The sequence below is a fragment of the Cryptomeria japonica genome, chromosome 4 (assembly GCF_030272615.1).
Source record: "Cryptomeria japonica chromosome 4, Sugi_1.0, whole genome shotgun sequence".
In the NCBI taxonomy this organism is placed as follows: domain Eukaryota; kingdom Viridiplantae; phylum Streptophyta; class Pinopsida; order Cupressales; family Cupressaceae; genus Cryptomeria; species Cryptomeria japonica.
Genome location: NC_081408.1, coordinates 665,910,356 through 665,928,468, shown reverse-complemented (window position 1 = coordinate 665,928,468; position 18,113 = coordinate 665,910,356). Strand labels below are relative to the sequence as shown.

At 34.4% G+C, this 18,113-nt stretch overlaps 1 protein-coding gene across 3 annotated transcripts in view; it reads right to left on the bottom strand.

The window, feature by feature from the left end:
- Positions 1-5,518: 5,518 nt before the first annotated feature.
- The window catches only part of LOC131061778 (protein TIC 62, chloroplastic), a 154,087-nt gene continuing 141,492 nt past the window's right edge, over positions 5,519-18,113 (bottom strand). For all 3 annotated transcript variants that reach the window (XM_059220035.1, XM_059220034.1, XM_057995601.2), the window contains 2 exons: positions 6,086-6,234; positions 5,519-5,872 (listed from right to left, as the gene is read on the bottom strand). In XM_059220035.1, the coding sequence (XP_059076018.1) occupies positions 5,824-5,872; positions 6,086-6,234 (198 nt within the window). In that variant the 3' untranslated portion in view covers positions 5,519-5,823. The remainder of the gene's footprint in view (positions 5,873-6,085; positions 6,235-18,113) is intronic.

Here is an 18,113-nt window from a genome sequence, read left to right as displayed (position 1 = left end):
TCTCAATGCATTTGCATAAATAAAATGTTACAATGATCAGAAGAGACAGAAGATCAGAAACAAAAAGAATAGCAAAAAATGAGGCATCCTACTAAAATAAAGAGATCCCAGGACCTGAAACATCCAAGATATTCACCAGAGTGCTAAAAAATAAAAAACCGAATAAAATATATTTGGAGAAAAATATGGAAAGAAAACACATATGAATGGAAAAAACAAAGAACAAGCTTTCCAACAATATAAAATTTTCAAAAAACAGAGTTCAGATGCTCAAGTTATGTCTCCCGGAGTGCAAAAGAAACCTCTGGCTTTGACAACAAAAAAAACGTCATCAAAAAAGCAAAATCAAAAGTTCAAACCTTCAAATCTGGATAGAGCTTTTCGACGATATAAAATTTTTGAAAAAAATGCCTCTGTATGACCAAGTTACGACCAACAGAAAAAAACACTTTTTGTAGGGCATATATATATATACATATATTGACGAAAATTTTCTGAGGAATTGATAGGTATAGCCGTACGGATTTTCATGCCTCGAAAAAAGTGTCAATAAAAAATCATGCCTCAGATGCCCCTGTCACTGAAAATAGGCAAATTATATATCAAAATTCATGAAATCAACCTTCTGAATCCAACTGTGAGGTCTTTTTGGCACCAAAAAATCAACTACCCCATAAATGGAAAAAAAACAACTGCATAAACCCCCGAATACACAGATATGAAGAACAAGACTCAAAAACTTTCATGAAGAGCATATGGGCATATACATATGGAGCTCTGAAACCATATTAGAGTTGAGGAAAAATCAACTCTACATCTCCCAAAGATTATCTGCATGCAAAACCTGTCATAGAAGGAGAGAAGCAAAAAAGCTATGGAGGTCAAAATTTAGAGATCTAGAAAAGAGGAGTCATATTGATTGTGCAACAAGAATGCAATTCAATAATTACACTTGTTATCAACCTTCTGAATCCAACTGTGAGGTCTTTTTGGCACCAAAATGTACCAAAAAATCAGCTACCCCAGAAATAGAAAAAAAAAAACTGCACAAACCCTCGAATACACAGATCTAAAAAACAAGACTCAAAAACTCTCATGAAAAGCACAAAGGCATGCAGATCTGGAGCTCTGATACCATATTAGAGTTGATGAAAAATCAACTCTAAAACTCCCAAAGATTACCTGCATGCAAACCTATCACAGAATGAGAGAAGCGAAAAATCTATGGAGGCCAGAATTCAGAGATCCAGAAAAGAGGAGTCATATCGTTTGTGCAACAAGAATGTAATTCAATAATTACAGTTGTTATAAAATTACAAAGAGAGAATTCTTATAAAAGGATACTCAAAACCCTAAAGAATTATAAGATTCCTAAGTTTAGCTTAAGCATAGAGTATAATAGACTAATAATTAAATAAATAATTATTAGCTAATAAAAGATAACTCTAACATATAATAATTTCAATTTAAGCCAATTTGGCTATAACAAATATGACTTGAATTTTAAATTTCAAGATAATGAAATTAACATTTAAAATATTTTTGAAAACTAAATTTGATATATAAATCATAATAATCTTTCTAATTCAAAGTCATATCGACTAAACATAATTGATGGCTAACAATATAAATTTCATTTGCACAACTAATTTGCATTTACATCAAATCAATATTTAACATTTTTTTCATATAATAAATTCAAAATACATAGTATAAATATATACACATATTTATAAATTAATTACTAGACTGATATTAAAAAAAAAAAAAAACGAATTTCATCAAATACCATATTCCAAAAAAAAATTACAAATTGAAAATTACCATTAACAAATAAAAAATTACAAATTACACACACACACATATCGAATTTAAAATCAATATACAATTTTACGCATTGGACAAGAAATAACATCTACTATGATTTTGTTTTGACTGAGTTTTTTTTTTAAATCCACACAAATAACTCATGGAAACAATGCATTTCCAACACTTGTATTCAATTAGTCAATTGACCCTAACGCTAGGAGAACGGATCCGATTCAATCCACAAATGGAATTTTAATATATAATATCATTAATCAACATAATAATTTTACATTTAAAACATCAGATTCACATTTTTCAAAAAATCTAAGGAGATTAATAACCAGGTTTTGGAGGCCATCCACCATTGATGGACCTACAAAAACTCAAAAAAATAAAACTTGCCAAATCAAAAATTCCTTAAAACCCATTGGTTGATGGGTGAACAACATCACACTTTTGAAATAAAATTTACTTTCTGGGCATACATAAAAATTTGAGCAGTATTTCCCTAAAGCAACTCTCATTTTAAAAATTGAAACATACAAATTCATATCTAAACTAAAATCCAAAATTCAAGTTGGAGAAAGGTTTTAAATCCATTTACTATCCATTTGCAACAAGAATTACACAGTTTCATAAAGAATCAAAGGAGAAATCAAATAAAATTCATCTTCAAGTTGAAAAATTTCAAAATGAAACATGGAGCCAAAGGCTCTGAAAGAACTCATTAAAACCGAGTAGCAACAACAGTTTTCCCGCTCGAATCCAACAAGCTCCTACCCACAAAATCTCTTCAAGCAAATCCTACCCAATCAAAATTTCAAAAATCCATTGTAGGGTTGGAAATCTCCAAAATTTGGAAAATATTACTAATTGTTCAAAAAAATACATAGCACATATTTTATTCCACCATATGGTAATAAATAAATACTCTAATTTTGCTAGCTTAGTAGAATTGGATTTATCAATTTATAAAAACAATGGTCTTATTTTTATTTATTTTTAAACAATTACTCAAGCCAAATATAATTTAACTTTCGCTAATAATTCAACATTCACTCTAACTCAGACAATTAAAAATAATCGATAAATTAACTAACCACAAAAATGATTCTAATATAATTTATTCTTAATTCCCTTTAATCAACACGACACATATTAAATTCTCATTAACAACTCAAAGAGAGAATAATTAAACACACAAAACGCATAACACACAACATTCAATTGAAACCAAAATAGAATATGACACATACCAACATCGGAAGTGGCCTATTTGGCGAGCTGACAAGGCAAATAAAAGACTGACGACACTCACAATTGAGCAAGGCTAGGGTTAACATTAAGACCTTAGAACTACCTCCTCGACTTCCTTTAAGTTAATTAGGTACGCTCAGACTTGAGGAGCCAGGTGGAAACAATACCTCGTACCTATGGTACATATACCTGCAATTTTCTGCATCAACGAACCACATATGCATATATATACAAACACAATAGACGCGTCAGTGAAGAAGAATCGTGACGTTCCCTGTCTCATTGAAGTGTGTGAAGGAAAATCATCTCCTCGCACCTCATACACTTTCACACAACACGCCAACATATACATAACGCAACTCGCATGTAAAGTAAATGTGTTAGTCCATCATTAATAACACATAAATAAACTTAACATTTCATCACTTATAAAGTACAATGCAGAAGCAGAGTTTACAACTACTTATCAATAAGCAATAATGTAAATTCAATATCTATTCCTCAATGTAAAATAGTGCATAATCATGTACACCTAATCACATTCCCAAGCATAACACCAAAATAACACACCACAATCACAATAAATCAACCATCCTTGTAAGCCACATAAAAATCAACCTTGGTCAACGAGGTCAAAATGGATATGAACAAGGTAGGGGTATTACATAAAATGTTTGCTTAATAAGGAAAACTTACAAATTATGCAACTTTTCTTCTAGTTAGGAGTAATATTAATAAGGAAAACTTGAAGTATAAATAAAGAAAACTTGCAATTTTCATAAAGAGAGATTATATTATTCAAATGGATAGCCACTAACTTGTTCACAAAACCGTCTTAAATAATGAAATGAAGAAGATTTCCTCTTCTAATTAAAAAACATTATAAATAAAAAAAACTTACAAATTATACAACTTATTTTCTAGTTAAAAGTAATATTAATAACTCAAACTTAGAATTTGCATAAAATAAATGTTTGTATTACTCCAAGCTAATTGGACTAAGTATAAAATGTTTGTTTAATAAGGAAAACTTGCAAATTATGCAACTTTTCTTTTAGTTAAGAGTAATATTAATAAAGGAAAACTTAGAATATAAATAAAGAAATCTTGCAATTTTCATAAAATAAATACAATCATATATAGTACTTATTAATATTAAATTATAATCAATTAATAATTACTAATTTACTAATAATAAATGTCAAAATCTTAAATTTTATATATTATGATAAGTTTCTAAATTCATATAAAAAATAGAAACTATTTAAAAAATTCATATTAAAATATTTCAAAACTTAAAAATAATTATACCATATTATTTCAATTATGACAAGTTTCTAAATTTATATTTAAGACAATCTTATTAAAAATATTTTGAAAATTAAATTGACTAAGATTTTAAATTCATATATAAAAATCTTATCTAGTATGTAGTTGACTTATTATATGAATAATATTTTAATTTTAGTAATATGATTTAATTCATTTAAGTTATTTAATTTGATTTAATTTAAATGAAATTATTTAACTAATTTAAGTTATTTTCTTTAATTTTTAATTCTTAAACAAATTCTTGAATTTTAATTAGCTTAGCTGTAATAATTATTATTAACTAGACTTAGTATAATTTGATTAATTAATAAGAAAAAAATTCAATTTTCATATATAAGTTGATTGGTTAATAAGGAAAACTTACAATTTTTTTAAGTTGCAAGCTGATTGGACTAAATAATAAATTGAACTTAAAATTAAACTAAAGAAGCTAAATAAAATATTTTATTTATTTAATTCAATTTCATTTTAGTTATTTAAATCAATTTCATTTTAGTTATTTAATTCAATTTTATTTAAGTTATTTTTAAAATTATACAATCATATATATTATATATTAATATTAAATTATTATCAACTAATAATTACTAATTTACTAATAATAAATATCAAAATAAAATATAGCAAAATAAAAACTTTTTAAAAATTTCGTAGTAAAATATTCTCCCCAAAAATTAACTGTTGTTCAAAATCCAGAGGGACCGAAGGGTGGACTTGGCCAGAATGGCAGAATGTAGAAAGTGCAAAACTTGACTCCGATTGAATCAATCTTGTGATCTTGTTAATATTTTTTCTTCAGTTGTTAATTTATTAAAAAATCACAAAACTCATGAGCAAGCACCATCCATACTCACAGTGGGCAGACATTTATGGCGTCGATATTTTTGTTGCTCCAAGAATCTTTTGTAGTACTTATTCTACAACAAAAAAAATTCTCGGTCTGTCATTTTCTTGCTATTCTGTATAAACGCTCTTTGCAGGAATACAATAACAAGAGAAAAATCAGTTTGCACCTAGTAAATAGGGTATTTACCTTTTGGTGTGTATCCGTACTATTGAATCCGATACTTAATTCTGTTTGCATTGTCCAGTGTAGATAAAGAGACAAATTTCAGTGTTATGATGAAAAATATTGAAAGCCCTTGAAAACTATCCAATCTCATCTTTGTACCAAAACAAATCTGCAGAGAATCTTCAAGAATGAGTTATTTCAATTTTCAGCTATGGAGTGTGCACATATACTCTTCTCAGCGTGACAAGCTTTCATCAATTAATTAGAGGATCGTAAAATATAATTTTTTAAAAATATATTTTATTTCATCTACAGCAGCTTGAATATGATAGCCACTTGAAATAAATCTCATTTATCTTGTCCACAAAACAAATTGGATATACAATTTCACGAAATCATATTCTATTCAAGGATCAGCACTGCTTTGGAGTTGGAGAAGTTGGAGGTTTCAAATCCTCATACCTACATACAATTGAACATTGGATCATTTAGACTCAACGTTTATGGACGTATCATAATTTAAATAAATCAAGTTTTAAGCAACTTCAACTGGGAACAGAACAGTTATTTTTGCCTCTAAATAATACCATTATACTTGGAGACCGAATAATTTATACCATGCAACTTTCTAACTGAAATACTAGACATAAAAGAATTATGTATATGAAAATTTACATTGAATAAGGAGAAAGGGATCTCATTGCGTTTGGCTGCTGTTCAGCTTTCTCTGCAGTTACTGGAGGAGCAGATTCAGAAGCATCTTGTTCCACTGATGACTGGGACACTGGAGCCGATGCCACAAGCTCTGAAGTGGACTTTTGCTCCTGCTAACACCCCAAAAGAATGGGTCAGTGTATGCACTGCAATATTTTCTCATCCTTGAAGCTATAAGCAGTCTCTTTGTTATCTTATATACCTAGCTTTTTCAATGTAGGGTGCCTATTTTTATGTTGAAAGTTTCCTGTGGAAGATAATACACAACCTGTTAAGATAAAGCATACAAATTTAGTCTACTTCATACAGATAGGAACAAGTAACTGTTTGTATAACTTAATTTTAAGTTCCAAAGCAACTTGATAATTTGCCGCTAAATAAATTTATCTGGATGAAAAGTTACCATCCATAGATTATAGAGCGCTAGGATAAAAGCTTAACTTACAGCTCACTAAAACAACGTAACAGTATTAGAGACTTCCTAGCATGACTTCAGCCCACTAATAACACCGTTAACAATATTGCACTTGTTGTCTATAATATTGTTAATGGTGTTATTAGTGGGGCTGCAAGTCATGTTTTTATCCTAGCGTTTTATTATCTTTGTAATATAAAGAGTTAACTAACTAGTTGTGGCTTCCTAGCCACAATCCCTTGGTGACTACATCTACTGATATACAAGATTAGCCTACTTCAAGATTATTGCATTAACATATGATTACATATGGATGCATCCCCTTAGGTCAATGAGCCATTATGGATGTCTTTATCATCTGCATTCTATTTTATGGATGTCTAGATTGATGCGATTCTACAACATGGGTTAAAGACTCGTAAGGAAGACATGTTGGAGTCAGTTTAGATTTGATCCTTTATTTAACTTGAAGTGGAGGGAAACATTTATGAACATAAAATTCAAAGGTAGAAAAAAGATCATTGCATGATGCATCTTGTTGATGAAATAAGATTAAAAAGATATAGTAAATTATATTTCTTAATTTGGTTGGATATAAAACTCCTCTTCCAAGGATTATTATAGCGGGACTTCAGCATATGACACCATTATCAAATGATTTTCAAACAAAGAATGCATTTGACACTGTTCTGATCCTTAAACAAAACCTAGGTAATCATCCATATTTTGCATATGCAGACAAACTCAACAGGTCTTTTCAACTTCATATCTCCCCTTGGAGTACTAAAATTTCTGCCACCATTAAGATCAGGATAAACTTAAAACACCTTGCCAAAACTATAAATGGATCTCTTCCATATTGTCAATATTATTAAAAACAAGATATGAAATTATGAATGAAGTAGAACCAAATGCTCAAACACGTTGATCAATTGGTTATCTTCAACATTACATTACAATATGAATAACATGACTTACATGCATATGAGATTTCTCCTATAACCACTCTCGCAACTAATAAGTAACAACTTACTGATTGATACCAACCAATAATTTCAAATAATATAAGTTTGACACAACATCCCCCTTATATCACCCTTTACAAGAATCAACAAAGTCCATGTTATCCGTGAATATCCTTGGGTCAAGACAAAGTGTTAATGACAGTAAGGTAGCGGACAAACCATCAATTGCAAAATAATTTTCACAACTAAGGCTTTGTAGCATGACCGTGACAAGCATACAAGTGCTATGAACAAGCTGTCAACAATTACACCTGCTAAATAAGTATGGTTGCAATTGAATTCTTCTTGTTTCCTTGATTGACACAAATTGGAACGATGAACAAGAATGTGTACCTGATTACTCCTGGAGAGGTTAACTAACTATGCATGGGTATGATTTTCATTATTGCCAAAGATCCTAGATCTCCTCAATATCGAGCAAGATTTCAATCATTACAACAAAATTATTAGGTTTCTTCCATCATGACAAAGATCCAAGATTCCATTCATGCTAGAAACAAACAAAAAACAACCAATCTTTGGCCATCCACACCCAAAATCACAGATTTTAGATTTCCTCTGTCTGAACATAAATATTCCAATTTTTGCCCACCATCACAGAGATTTTGATTCTGTTGCAAACTACATCGAGAAATTGAATGCCATTAAATAAACTAAAAGATACACTTGGGTAGGACTTTGCAGGTCTGATTTACTTGCATTCCGAGTTGCTAGAATGAATCTACAATTTAGACATTTAGAAATGTTATGCCTTTTTGATAACTTTGAACGTTATTCATTTGTAAAGGAGGCTCCATTTCAATGCCAATGGCAAGAAAATTCAATGCAGCAAGCAAATTATTTGAATGCCATTTCTAGCCCTTTCTACACTTTCTCACACCTGTTCTAGGTCTTTGTTCAGTTATATGCTTTGTGCTTAATGACCTTGCTACTTAGCTACAGTGCTGGCTCAAATAACCATTGTATAGGAAATGAATCTACAACCCCATGCTCTCTTCTAGTAGATTATTCAATGCAGATTGAATAAAGCCAATGCAAACAATAGCTTGAAAGCCCATGAAGTAGATTTCAACACTTAAAGACTATTTCCCAATGCCTTTGATATACAGTAATTTTTATTTATTTTAAGTATGAAAAAAATTGTGAACAAAAATGGAATGCATACAATGGAAAGAGCGAACAAGGTGTATGAAAAAAAGAGAATGCAAGTGGATGATGAATGTTAACAAGTTTGCACAAGGTCTGCACCACAAAATTGTTTTACAAAATGCAAGAGTTGTGGATGGACAAATCAAAGGCTGTTGCATGTGGTCTGCGCTACATGTTTTTTGTGTCATTTTAACATGCCACAACACAATGGAAGGTGAATAGAGAGGTCTCATAGAAAACCTACACTTATAACATTTTAAAAACGAGAAATGAAGTAAAGCCAAAGGCTTAAAAACATTAATCAATTGATCATACTCAACGTTATATTACAATAACATGAATTACATATATATAGAATTTCTCCTATAACTGTTGAGATAAAACCCAAATAAAACAGAGGCTGCTACTCTGATACCAACAGTCGGCAATAAAAAACATCTAACAAACTATGGAGATCAAATAAGAATAACAAGATTCATAAAACAAAGAAATTATATTTTTTATTTATGCCAGAATGTCATTTACAACAAAACTATTACAGACTAATCACAAAACTATTGGGAGATGCATTTTTGGAGCTAGTGTGTACGCTCAGAGTCTAGATCTGCTCTGTAATTGGCTTCCATAGCTGCCGCTGCAGTTGACTTTTCTATTCTTACAAAAATTCATCGTCTTCTCTCTCTACTAACAGTTTTCTTCTCTTTCATTTTGTTTATCTCTACCAATTTCAAATTCACCTACCACAATAAATTCTCCCCAAAAATTAACTGCTGTTTAAAATCCAAATCTAGGCATAAAAAATAGAAGTCCCCCCCACCAAAAAAAAAAATGTGTTGACTTAGAATTACAATATTCCAACACTCCCCCTTAATCCCAAGTCTCCATGCTCATTCTATACTTCTGAAGCTAAACTATCCATTTTGGAGCTCACCTTCTGGAGCTTTTCTGGGTCTCACCTTTTGGACCTTCTCAAGCTTAACTTGCAGAGCTTTCGAAGCTCGGAAGCTTGGTTGTACATGAATTTGGAGATGATCGAGAGGGCTCCAAAGAAGCTAACACTATATCCATGATACCCGAACTGCTTCTCAAACAATCAAAAATTGTCTCTTGTGAGTGGCTTGGTAAAAATGTATATGAGCTGTTGCTCAGATTTGCAATAGGGAACTTTAGTTTTTTCATGTTCCACCAACTTCATTATGACAGGATACTTGATTTCTGTGTGCTCGCTTCATCCATGGGAGACTGGGTTCTTCTTCAAGGCTATTGATGATACATTATCGCAAAATATGGTTGTACTATCTTCTTTTATTCTTTCAAATATGTTAGGATACTCCATAGCCAAACAACCTGACATGTTGCATTTAATGCCATATACTCAGCTGTAGCTGTGGAAAGAGAAACTATGGGTTGTTTCTTCAAATCTTGTGAAATGGCTCCTGAACCCCAATGGAACACATGTCACAATGTGCTCTTCCTATCATCTATACTTTCTACCCAACCATTGTCAATGTATCCAACCAATCCAAACTCATTTGTTGTAGTATAGAAAATACCATATCCCTTGGTGCCATTAACATACCTCACAATTCTCTTACTTTCTTTCCAATGTGTTTCTTTTGGTGTTTTCATATATTTGAAAATCGGTCTTATTGCATGCATTATATCAAGCCTAGTTGTTGTCAAATGCATTAAACTTCCAACCATAATCTTGTGCATAGTTGGATTAATGTTGTTGCAATCTTCCTTAATTTCAAACCTGTGGTTGTTGGTGTTGGTTTAGGCTTGCTATTTTGCATTCTAAATCTTTTCAAAATCTTTGCTACATACTTTGCTTGAGAGATATTTCAATTTTCCATATGATTCACATCATACCTTTCATTATGATAAATATCCCTCAAGCTTTTCATTTCTCTCAGCACTTGGTAGGCAAGAGTGGGATCTAAACTCTTATTGTTGTAGCTACTTGATTATGCAGAAAGTCTTTCGAGCTAACTGGTTTTTAGATAATTGTTGTCTATTGGTTCCGGATTTGTCTGGAGGGCTCCAGAACTATTGTAGGTGATCTTCAAAGCTGATTTCTGGCCTCCATTCCGTCTATAGATGCAACTTGCTTCTCTTCATTTCATTCTTCTTTATCATCTATAGGCATTGTAACTGAAACACCTGTAGAGGTGTCCACTATGCCTTCCCATGACTCATTTTCTATGAACTCAACATCCCCGCTGAATACAATATTCTTAGTGATAGGGTTATACAATTTGTATGGCTCAGACTCTTTGTTCTAGCCTACAAAGATGTAATTTTCACCTTTGTCATCCAAATTTTGACTTTTATCTTTTGGCACAAATATATATACCACACTCCATTTGCTTTGTCCACCTCTTATGGAATCTTGTCACACTCAACCTTTGTAGGGGATCTATTTAATAATAAATTGGTGTTGCAACAACTTCACCCCAATATTTATTTGAGTCCCTTGGCTTTCAACATACTTGCCATCTACATGATGGTCCTATTTTTTCTCTCAGCTACTCTACTTTTCTATGGACTGTAGTTGATTGTCAACTCTTTCTTGATGTCTTCATTTCTGCAAAATTCACAAATTCTTTTGAGGTATACTCTCCCCTTCTTTCTAATCTAAGGACCTTAATAAGGTCTCCACTTTTCTTCTCATCCTGGGCCTTAAACACCTTAAATTTGTTCTTCAAGAAGTAGACCCATGTCTTCCGATTGTAGTCATTTATAAAAGTCGGAAAAATACTATTTTTTTCCAATTGTTCGAGTTTGCATAGGGTCACACAAATCTATATGCACCAATTCCAATGATGCTCTTGTTCTTCTAGAGTTCCTTGATTGAAAGGGCTACCTATGGTTCTTGCTTAAAGTGCAGGCTTCACATTTTCCATTAGGCTTTACTATGGTTCGTAAACCCCTAACCATAAATGTCTTGGACAAAAGTCAGTCTGGAAGAAATTAAATGTGCATACCTTAGATGTCAAAGCCTAAGGGTCTTTGATGACTATCTTGAAAATTGGTTGCTATTGTACTACTATAGTTTGTACCATAGTTGAACTACTCGCGACTCGGCTCGACTCGCCAAGCCCCTGAGAAAAAAACTCGGCGAAAAACTCGGCAACGTAAAAGCACACTTAATTTTAATAAAAAATGCATTTTTTTGCAAAATTTAATGAGAAGATGCATCCAATGAGTCAATAAATGATAACACAAAAGAAACAAGCTGATTCTAGATATATTTAAATGCAAAGTTTCTACAAAATCGCATCCTCATGAGAAATACTGATGGCTGGAAGCAAAATAGTAAATAGTTTTTGTAAAACCAAAAGTAAATACATCATTACAAATTACAATTACAACTTCCTCTTCCCAGCTCTAGCTAAAACTAGTTTCAAACTTTCATCATATTTGAAATTTCATCATTCATACTCATAGTTTCAGACTTTCAACTCTAAAATGTATAATACCAAGATTTCTTCAATGCTAATTATGCTGTTATATGGAGCCTAATCAGACTCGGAGGTTAAATTCTCCCTACGTCCATCAGCGCAGTTTCCCCTATATTTTTTGACAGGGGTTTGGGGGCAGCGCCCCCAAGTTGAGGTCAAGGGGCAGCATAAGAAAGGAAAAAGACATATTGAAATTTCACTTATACTTAAATGTTATATTTCATGTGTATATTCTGATGAAGAGAATGAAACTGACCTGAAAAAACAAAAATTGATAATTTTTTCACATGTTTGAGCCTCTTTTTTTAGTCTAGCCAAGTTTTTAAAAGAAACTTGCTGAGTTTTTGCAAAAAACTCGGCGATTACTTGGCGAGCTTTTTGCAAAAACTCGACGAGTTTTTTGCTGCGAGTTAAAGTCAGAAAAACTCGCAAAGCTCAAAAACTCGGCGAGTTTTTGAAACTCGCTGAGTACTCTGCGAGTGTGTCATCTATGGTTTGAATCCTTATTTGAAACATCCAATTCCTTGTCATTTGGACCATTGCTACTACATTCTTGCTCTCATTCTTGCCAATGATGATCCATTCTCCTTTTTCCATCAGCACCTTGTAACCTCTTTGGACCAACTGTCCAACACTCAAGACGTTATGTTTTATCTTTGAGGAAAACTAGACATTTACCATTTCTTTCTTCTCAGTTCTCACCATGCTTGGTGCAAATCATAATAGGCCCTTTGCCCACAAGTAGAATTGTTTCATTGTTCCCTATCTTTATCTCATATGTAACATTCTTGTTACCACTCCTCTGGTTGTGCATCCACTGTCCAAGTACAACACTCCAACACTACCTTGCTCACTGAAATATCCTAGACCAATTTTTTTCAATTTTCCAATTACAAAGAGTAATGCAACACACATCCATTAGGGTTAGCACTTAAACCAAAACGATGCGGAAAACAACTCTAACCAAGAATGTACACCAGGATCTCGGGTTGGGCAAGGCGTGAGCATATGGTCAGAGGGTCTTAAAGCATTATGAAAGTAACTCTAACCAAGAATGTGAAGATGGATTAACATATGGTCAAAGGATCTTGGTGCATGCTGAAAGCAACTCTAACCAAGAATGTGCCCAAGATGGACTAACATATGGTCAGAGGATCTTTACAATTACAACTGTTGAAAGGAAAAACTTGACACCAAGCATGTGCTTTCAAACCCAGGGTGGGAATGGAGCTCCCATATGGCGGAGATGCTAAGAACTTAGAAATGGAATTAAATGTAAATAACAAGCGTGAAATGAAAATGAGAAGAAATGCTACCAGTACTACTGTTCAGCTTACAATATGATAGTAAATGCTTGCCAAGATCATAGGATTAAGACTATACAATGCTGTAACAATATAGAAGGCTCTCCCAGGCTTAACAAAAATGACAAGTCCAAAAAATTCTACTCAAGGATCAATCTTAATATTCTGATTTATGACAGACCTGCACGTGAAATGCTTAATCAGCGACACATGGAATCACTAAAACGCTCATTACTCTCTCAATACTAGTCCGAATGACCCAAAACCAAAAGCAATGGCTTCCTATGAAGGAGGCGACCCAACCAATACCAAGAAATCAGACATTAACCCAACAGATTATTTATCACGAACCCCAAGGCAATTCCCAGCGATGACGCCAGGCAAGAATGGCGATTCTTCTCTATAAAATAAAACACTTCATATTAGAATCTGCAAATTTGCACAAAGGAGCGCCCAGCCAATACCCAGAATGAATATGCTTTTATTTTGAAATATATGAGTGAAACTACAAATCTGCCCTGCCAACCGCAACTCCCGAAAATGAAATGAAATGCAAATAACTAAACTTCAAGCACAACTCAAACTACAATGCAATCCCCACTACAAACTCTCACAACTACACTAATTCACCACTAGTTGCTATCTTTCAAGCAAGAAGCAATGCCAAGGCTAGGAGGCATTCATTCCTCGAAGCAACCCCAATACCATTCCGGCAGAGTAACATTACAATAGACATAAGATGCCAAATGAAGGGAAGAGGCCTCCATTTATAAGCTTAACAAGGGATCTCTAGAGGCTTCTAGAAAGTGCTACTCCCATGAATGGAAACAGTGAACACAACCACCATGGCTACTCCCAGAGGGTGGGTCCATCATGGCTCCTTCCATGAATGGAAACAAGTGAACACAAGTGCCCATCACGTAATCCTCAACGTGATGCCGTCATCTCATCATGACATTCACCATGGCTACTCCCAGAGGGTGAATAAACACAACAGCCAAGTCATGGAGTCTCTCACATGACATCCACCATGCCTACTCGTAGAGGGTGGATCCACCATACCTACTCGCAGAGGGTAGAACAAGGGCTTTCACCTCAAACTTCCCCCAGAGAAGAGTGCATTACCACCATGCCTACTCGCAGAGGGTAGAACAAGGGCTTTCACCTCAGACTTCTCTCACAGAGAAGAATGCATTACCAAGGGCTTGCACCTCAAACTTCTCTCGCAGAGAAGAATGCATTAACAAAATCTTCAAGAAGATGTGGCTCCCTCTGAAGCTGGAATGTCAGGCTCCCTCTGAAGCTGAAATGACATTTCCTACTTTTAGAACAAGAACCCTTCTAAGTTGACATTTGACCTTGGCTCCTCCTGAGGTGCCCCTATGTCAACTTCCGTAGAAGAAGCTAGAGAAGTAGACCTAAATTTGCACTCTCGAGCAATGTGGCCATACATGTCACACTCAGTCCCATGGCAGCAAGCTGTGTCTCCATCCTTCAGCTTGTGAAGCTTCCTCACAAGATGCCTCAAGCTCTTCCTTCCTTGAATTCCTTAATCTCAGATAATTAATTCATCATTCATTTGCTTCTCAATCCAACCTGCATTTTAACAGGATTAATAATAGTTTATATCGAACTACAAGTGAAGTAAGCGGCAAATATCATTGAAGGATCAATTAGTGGCAAATATCATTGAAGGATCAATTAAACAAGTAATAGAACTTATCTTTGTTGATTCTGAAATATCTTCCTTTCATCTCTACTACTCCCGGAAGTGCTAATCTCACCACAAGAAGAAAGCAATCTGCTCAACTCAGATTTCTCGGACACACTATGCAGCCAGTATATTCAATATAGGACCAGGCCTCTCAAGGCACCATTACAATCCATGTACATAGAGAATGAAATCAATGTGACCAACCATCACAATCGAGTTGCAGTTCTCCTTTTATTTTTGAGACACTCTCAAAAATCTTCACAAATGAAGGTGAGGATAATACTCAGAAGGATATGCATGGGCTGAGTGAATCACAAGTACCAGCCCAAAGCATGTTAAACATTGGCCCTGCATAATAACCAGCCATAGCCATGGTTGGCTATCAAGCCTTTGCAACTGCACCATCTGCTACAGAATTTCCCAATGCCAACACTGTTATACCTAATAAGGCTGGTGGCAACTTTAATATGATACCAAGCGCTGCCAGGCAACCTAGAAGCTCTCCAGCTACAAAGGAGATTAATAATAGTTCATCCAATGCAAATGAAGCATACAAGATTCACTAATCCAATGTAATTGCATGAATTTATACTCTACATAAAATTCATGATCATTAATTAAAGGTACAAACAACAAAGGAATACTTATCTTTTATTGTTGGTACACCATTGTGCTAGATCTTTCCATCCACTCGCTCCTACGTTTTCTCCACAAACTCATCAGGCAACACCCTTATTCTTCATCCTCCCTATATTGTAACACCTTATTCTTGTGTTCTTAGCTGGTTATCTTCCTCTCGATACACCATGTTGGAGAATGAATTTGTAAGTGTTGCCCCTTTCATGTGGTGGAAAAGTTCTCCATTCCATGCTCCACATTTACTATTCCTTGCTTGCATCAAACCTATAATCTGCTTATTAGGGCGGACTTGATGATGCAGGTCTGAATCTGGAAATTTGAATCAGGTCTGCATAACTCACATTAGGGCTGCTTATGATTTCGCTCCAAATCAACCTCAAAACAGATACAAATGTTTCCCAGATTCGTTCGTATCAAACCTTATAAATTCACACCCATGTTTGATATCCAAACTCACTTCCAGGAATAAGAAAATTGCTCCAGAATCTGATGAAGTTCGCTAGGTGGTGTCTGCTAGGTCTGATTTGTAAGTTTGGAAATGCACCTTCACTTGTGGAGATCGTTTTAAATCAAAACAAATATTGCCTCCTTCAAAAGGTGAAGTAGGAGAGATGATATGGTTTTCACTTGTAAGTTTGGAAATGCTTTGGTTTTCATATGTTGATGCCACATTGGATACAATGTGCAAGTGTTAAAAAATGAAAAGAAAAAAATTGTTTAATTCAAATCCTAGTATTACAACAAAAAAATTACACAACCATCACTCTGAAAAAATTTAAACAAAATGAAAAATTTAATGCATAAACCCTAGATTAATCTGAATGCATATGGAACATGAATAAACATGTAAGGGAAGAATCTATAAATGTATAAGAAATTTGTAAAAGCTTGGTAAAAACAATAAGAAAAAAGCATAAAAGCTTCAATGATTATATTAACTTCAATAGCTCAAAGGAGATATGAGATGCAATGTGAGATGAAATGTAGGGTTTGCAGGGATGTTTTAGGCAAAAAATCTTCATAATTTCTGAATTTTCACATCTAGGCGCATTTTTTCCGCACAAGCCACATCTCCAACCCGTCAATAGTCTGACTCACGGAGTCACTAAGACTCAGTCCATAGCTCGAACTTATGTTGACTCAGTTGCAAGTTTACTTACAATTTCTGCCCTTTGATGATATTCAAAAGTACTCACAATTTTAGCAGGTACTCAGTGAGTTTTTAATATTTTATACTATGACTATGTAAATCTCCTTCCATCATTTTTTGCCAAATTGTCAAGCATTGAGCAATAGGCATTTTCCTCAAATATTATACTTAGCATGCTTATATCTCTTATTGTCCACTTAAAGGCCAATGTGTTATCTCCTATTTTCCCTAAAACAAATAAACAAGATGTAAAGTTACATTTCTCAGCTTGTGTGGAATGCATGCACATAACCTTTGTGAGCTTGGCATTTTTTATTTAGCCATGAGAGCTGTACTAGAACTTGCAATTGAGAGTTCTCTTGGTTCTTGTTGTCATTTTATGACACCCTTGGTCCATCAGTGAGAACCGATCAGAGATATGTTCCATGGACCATCGCTGCCCAATTGATCAAGGAGAAAAGCAGTGAAATCATGGTTTGAAGTGTTGCCTTTGTCGGAAGTTCCTTGGCCCTCTCTTTCTTTTCTCCGGAACTCCGAAACCCCGAGGTTTCGAGTTTCTTTGCCTTAGCCTCTTTCTTTCCTGCTCCGGAACTACGGTAACTCAAGTTTTTGAAGTTCCCTTCCTTCCCTTAGCTTTTCTTTTGTTCTTCTACCTCGGAATTCCAGAACCCCCAGGTTCCGAAGTTCCCTTGTCTTCAACCCCGAAACTCCGGAACCTTTAGGTTCCAAAGTTCTCTAGTCCCCAACCCCGGAACTCCGAAACCCCCAGGTTCCCAAGTTCTTTGTCCAACTACGGTGACTCCGGTCTCCGAAGTTCCCCAACTACGGTGACTCCGGTCTCCAAAGTTCCCCAACTACAATGACCCCGGTCCCCGAAGTTCCCCTTCTCTCTTTAACCCTTTCCCTCTCTATCCCGGAACTTCGGAACTCCAAGGTTCCGAGGTTCCTTCCCCTTTTGCCTTCTCCCCTAGTTCCTCCCGGAACTCCGAAACCCCGAAGTTCCGAAGTTCCTTTCCTAGCCCTCCTTTCTCCTATCCCGGAACTCCAGAACCCCAAGGTTCCGAGGTTCCTTGCTCCTTCTCTTGTCTTCCTCACTTCGGGAGTCAGAACTTCCGAAGTCTTCGGGCTT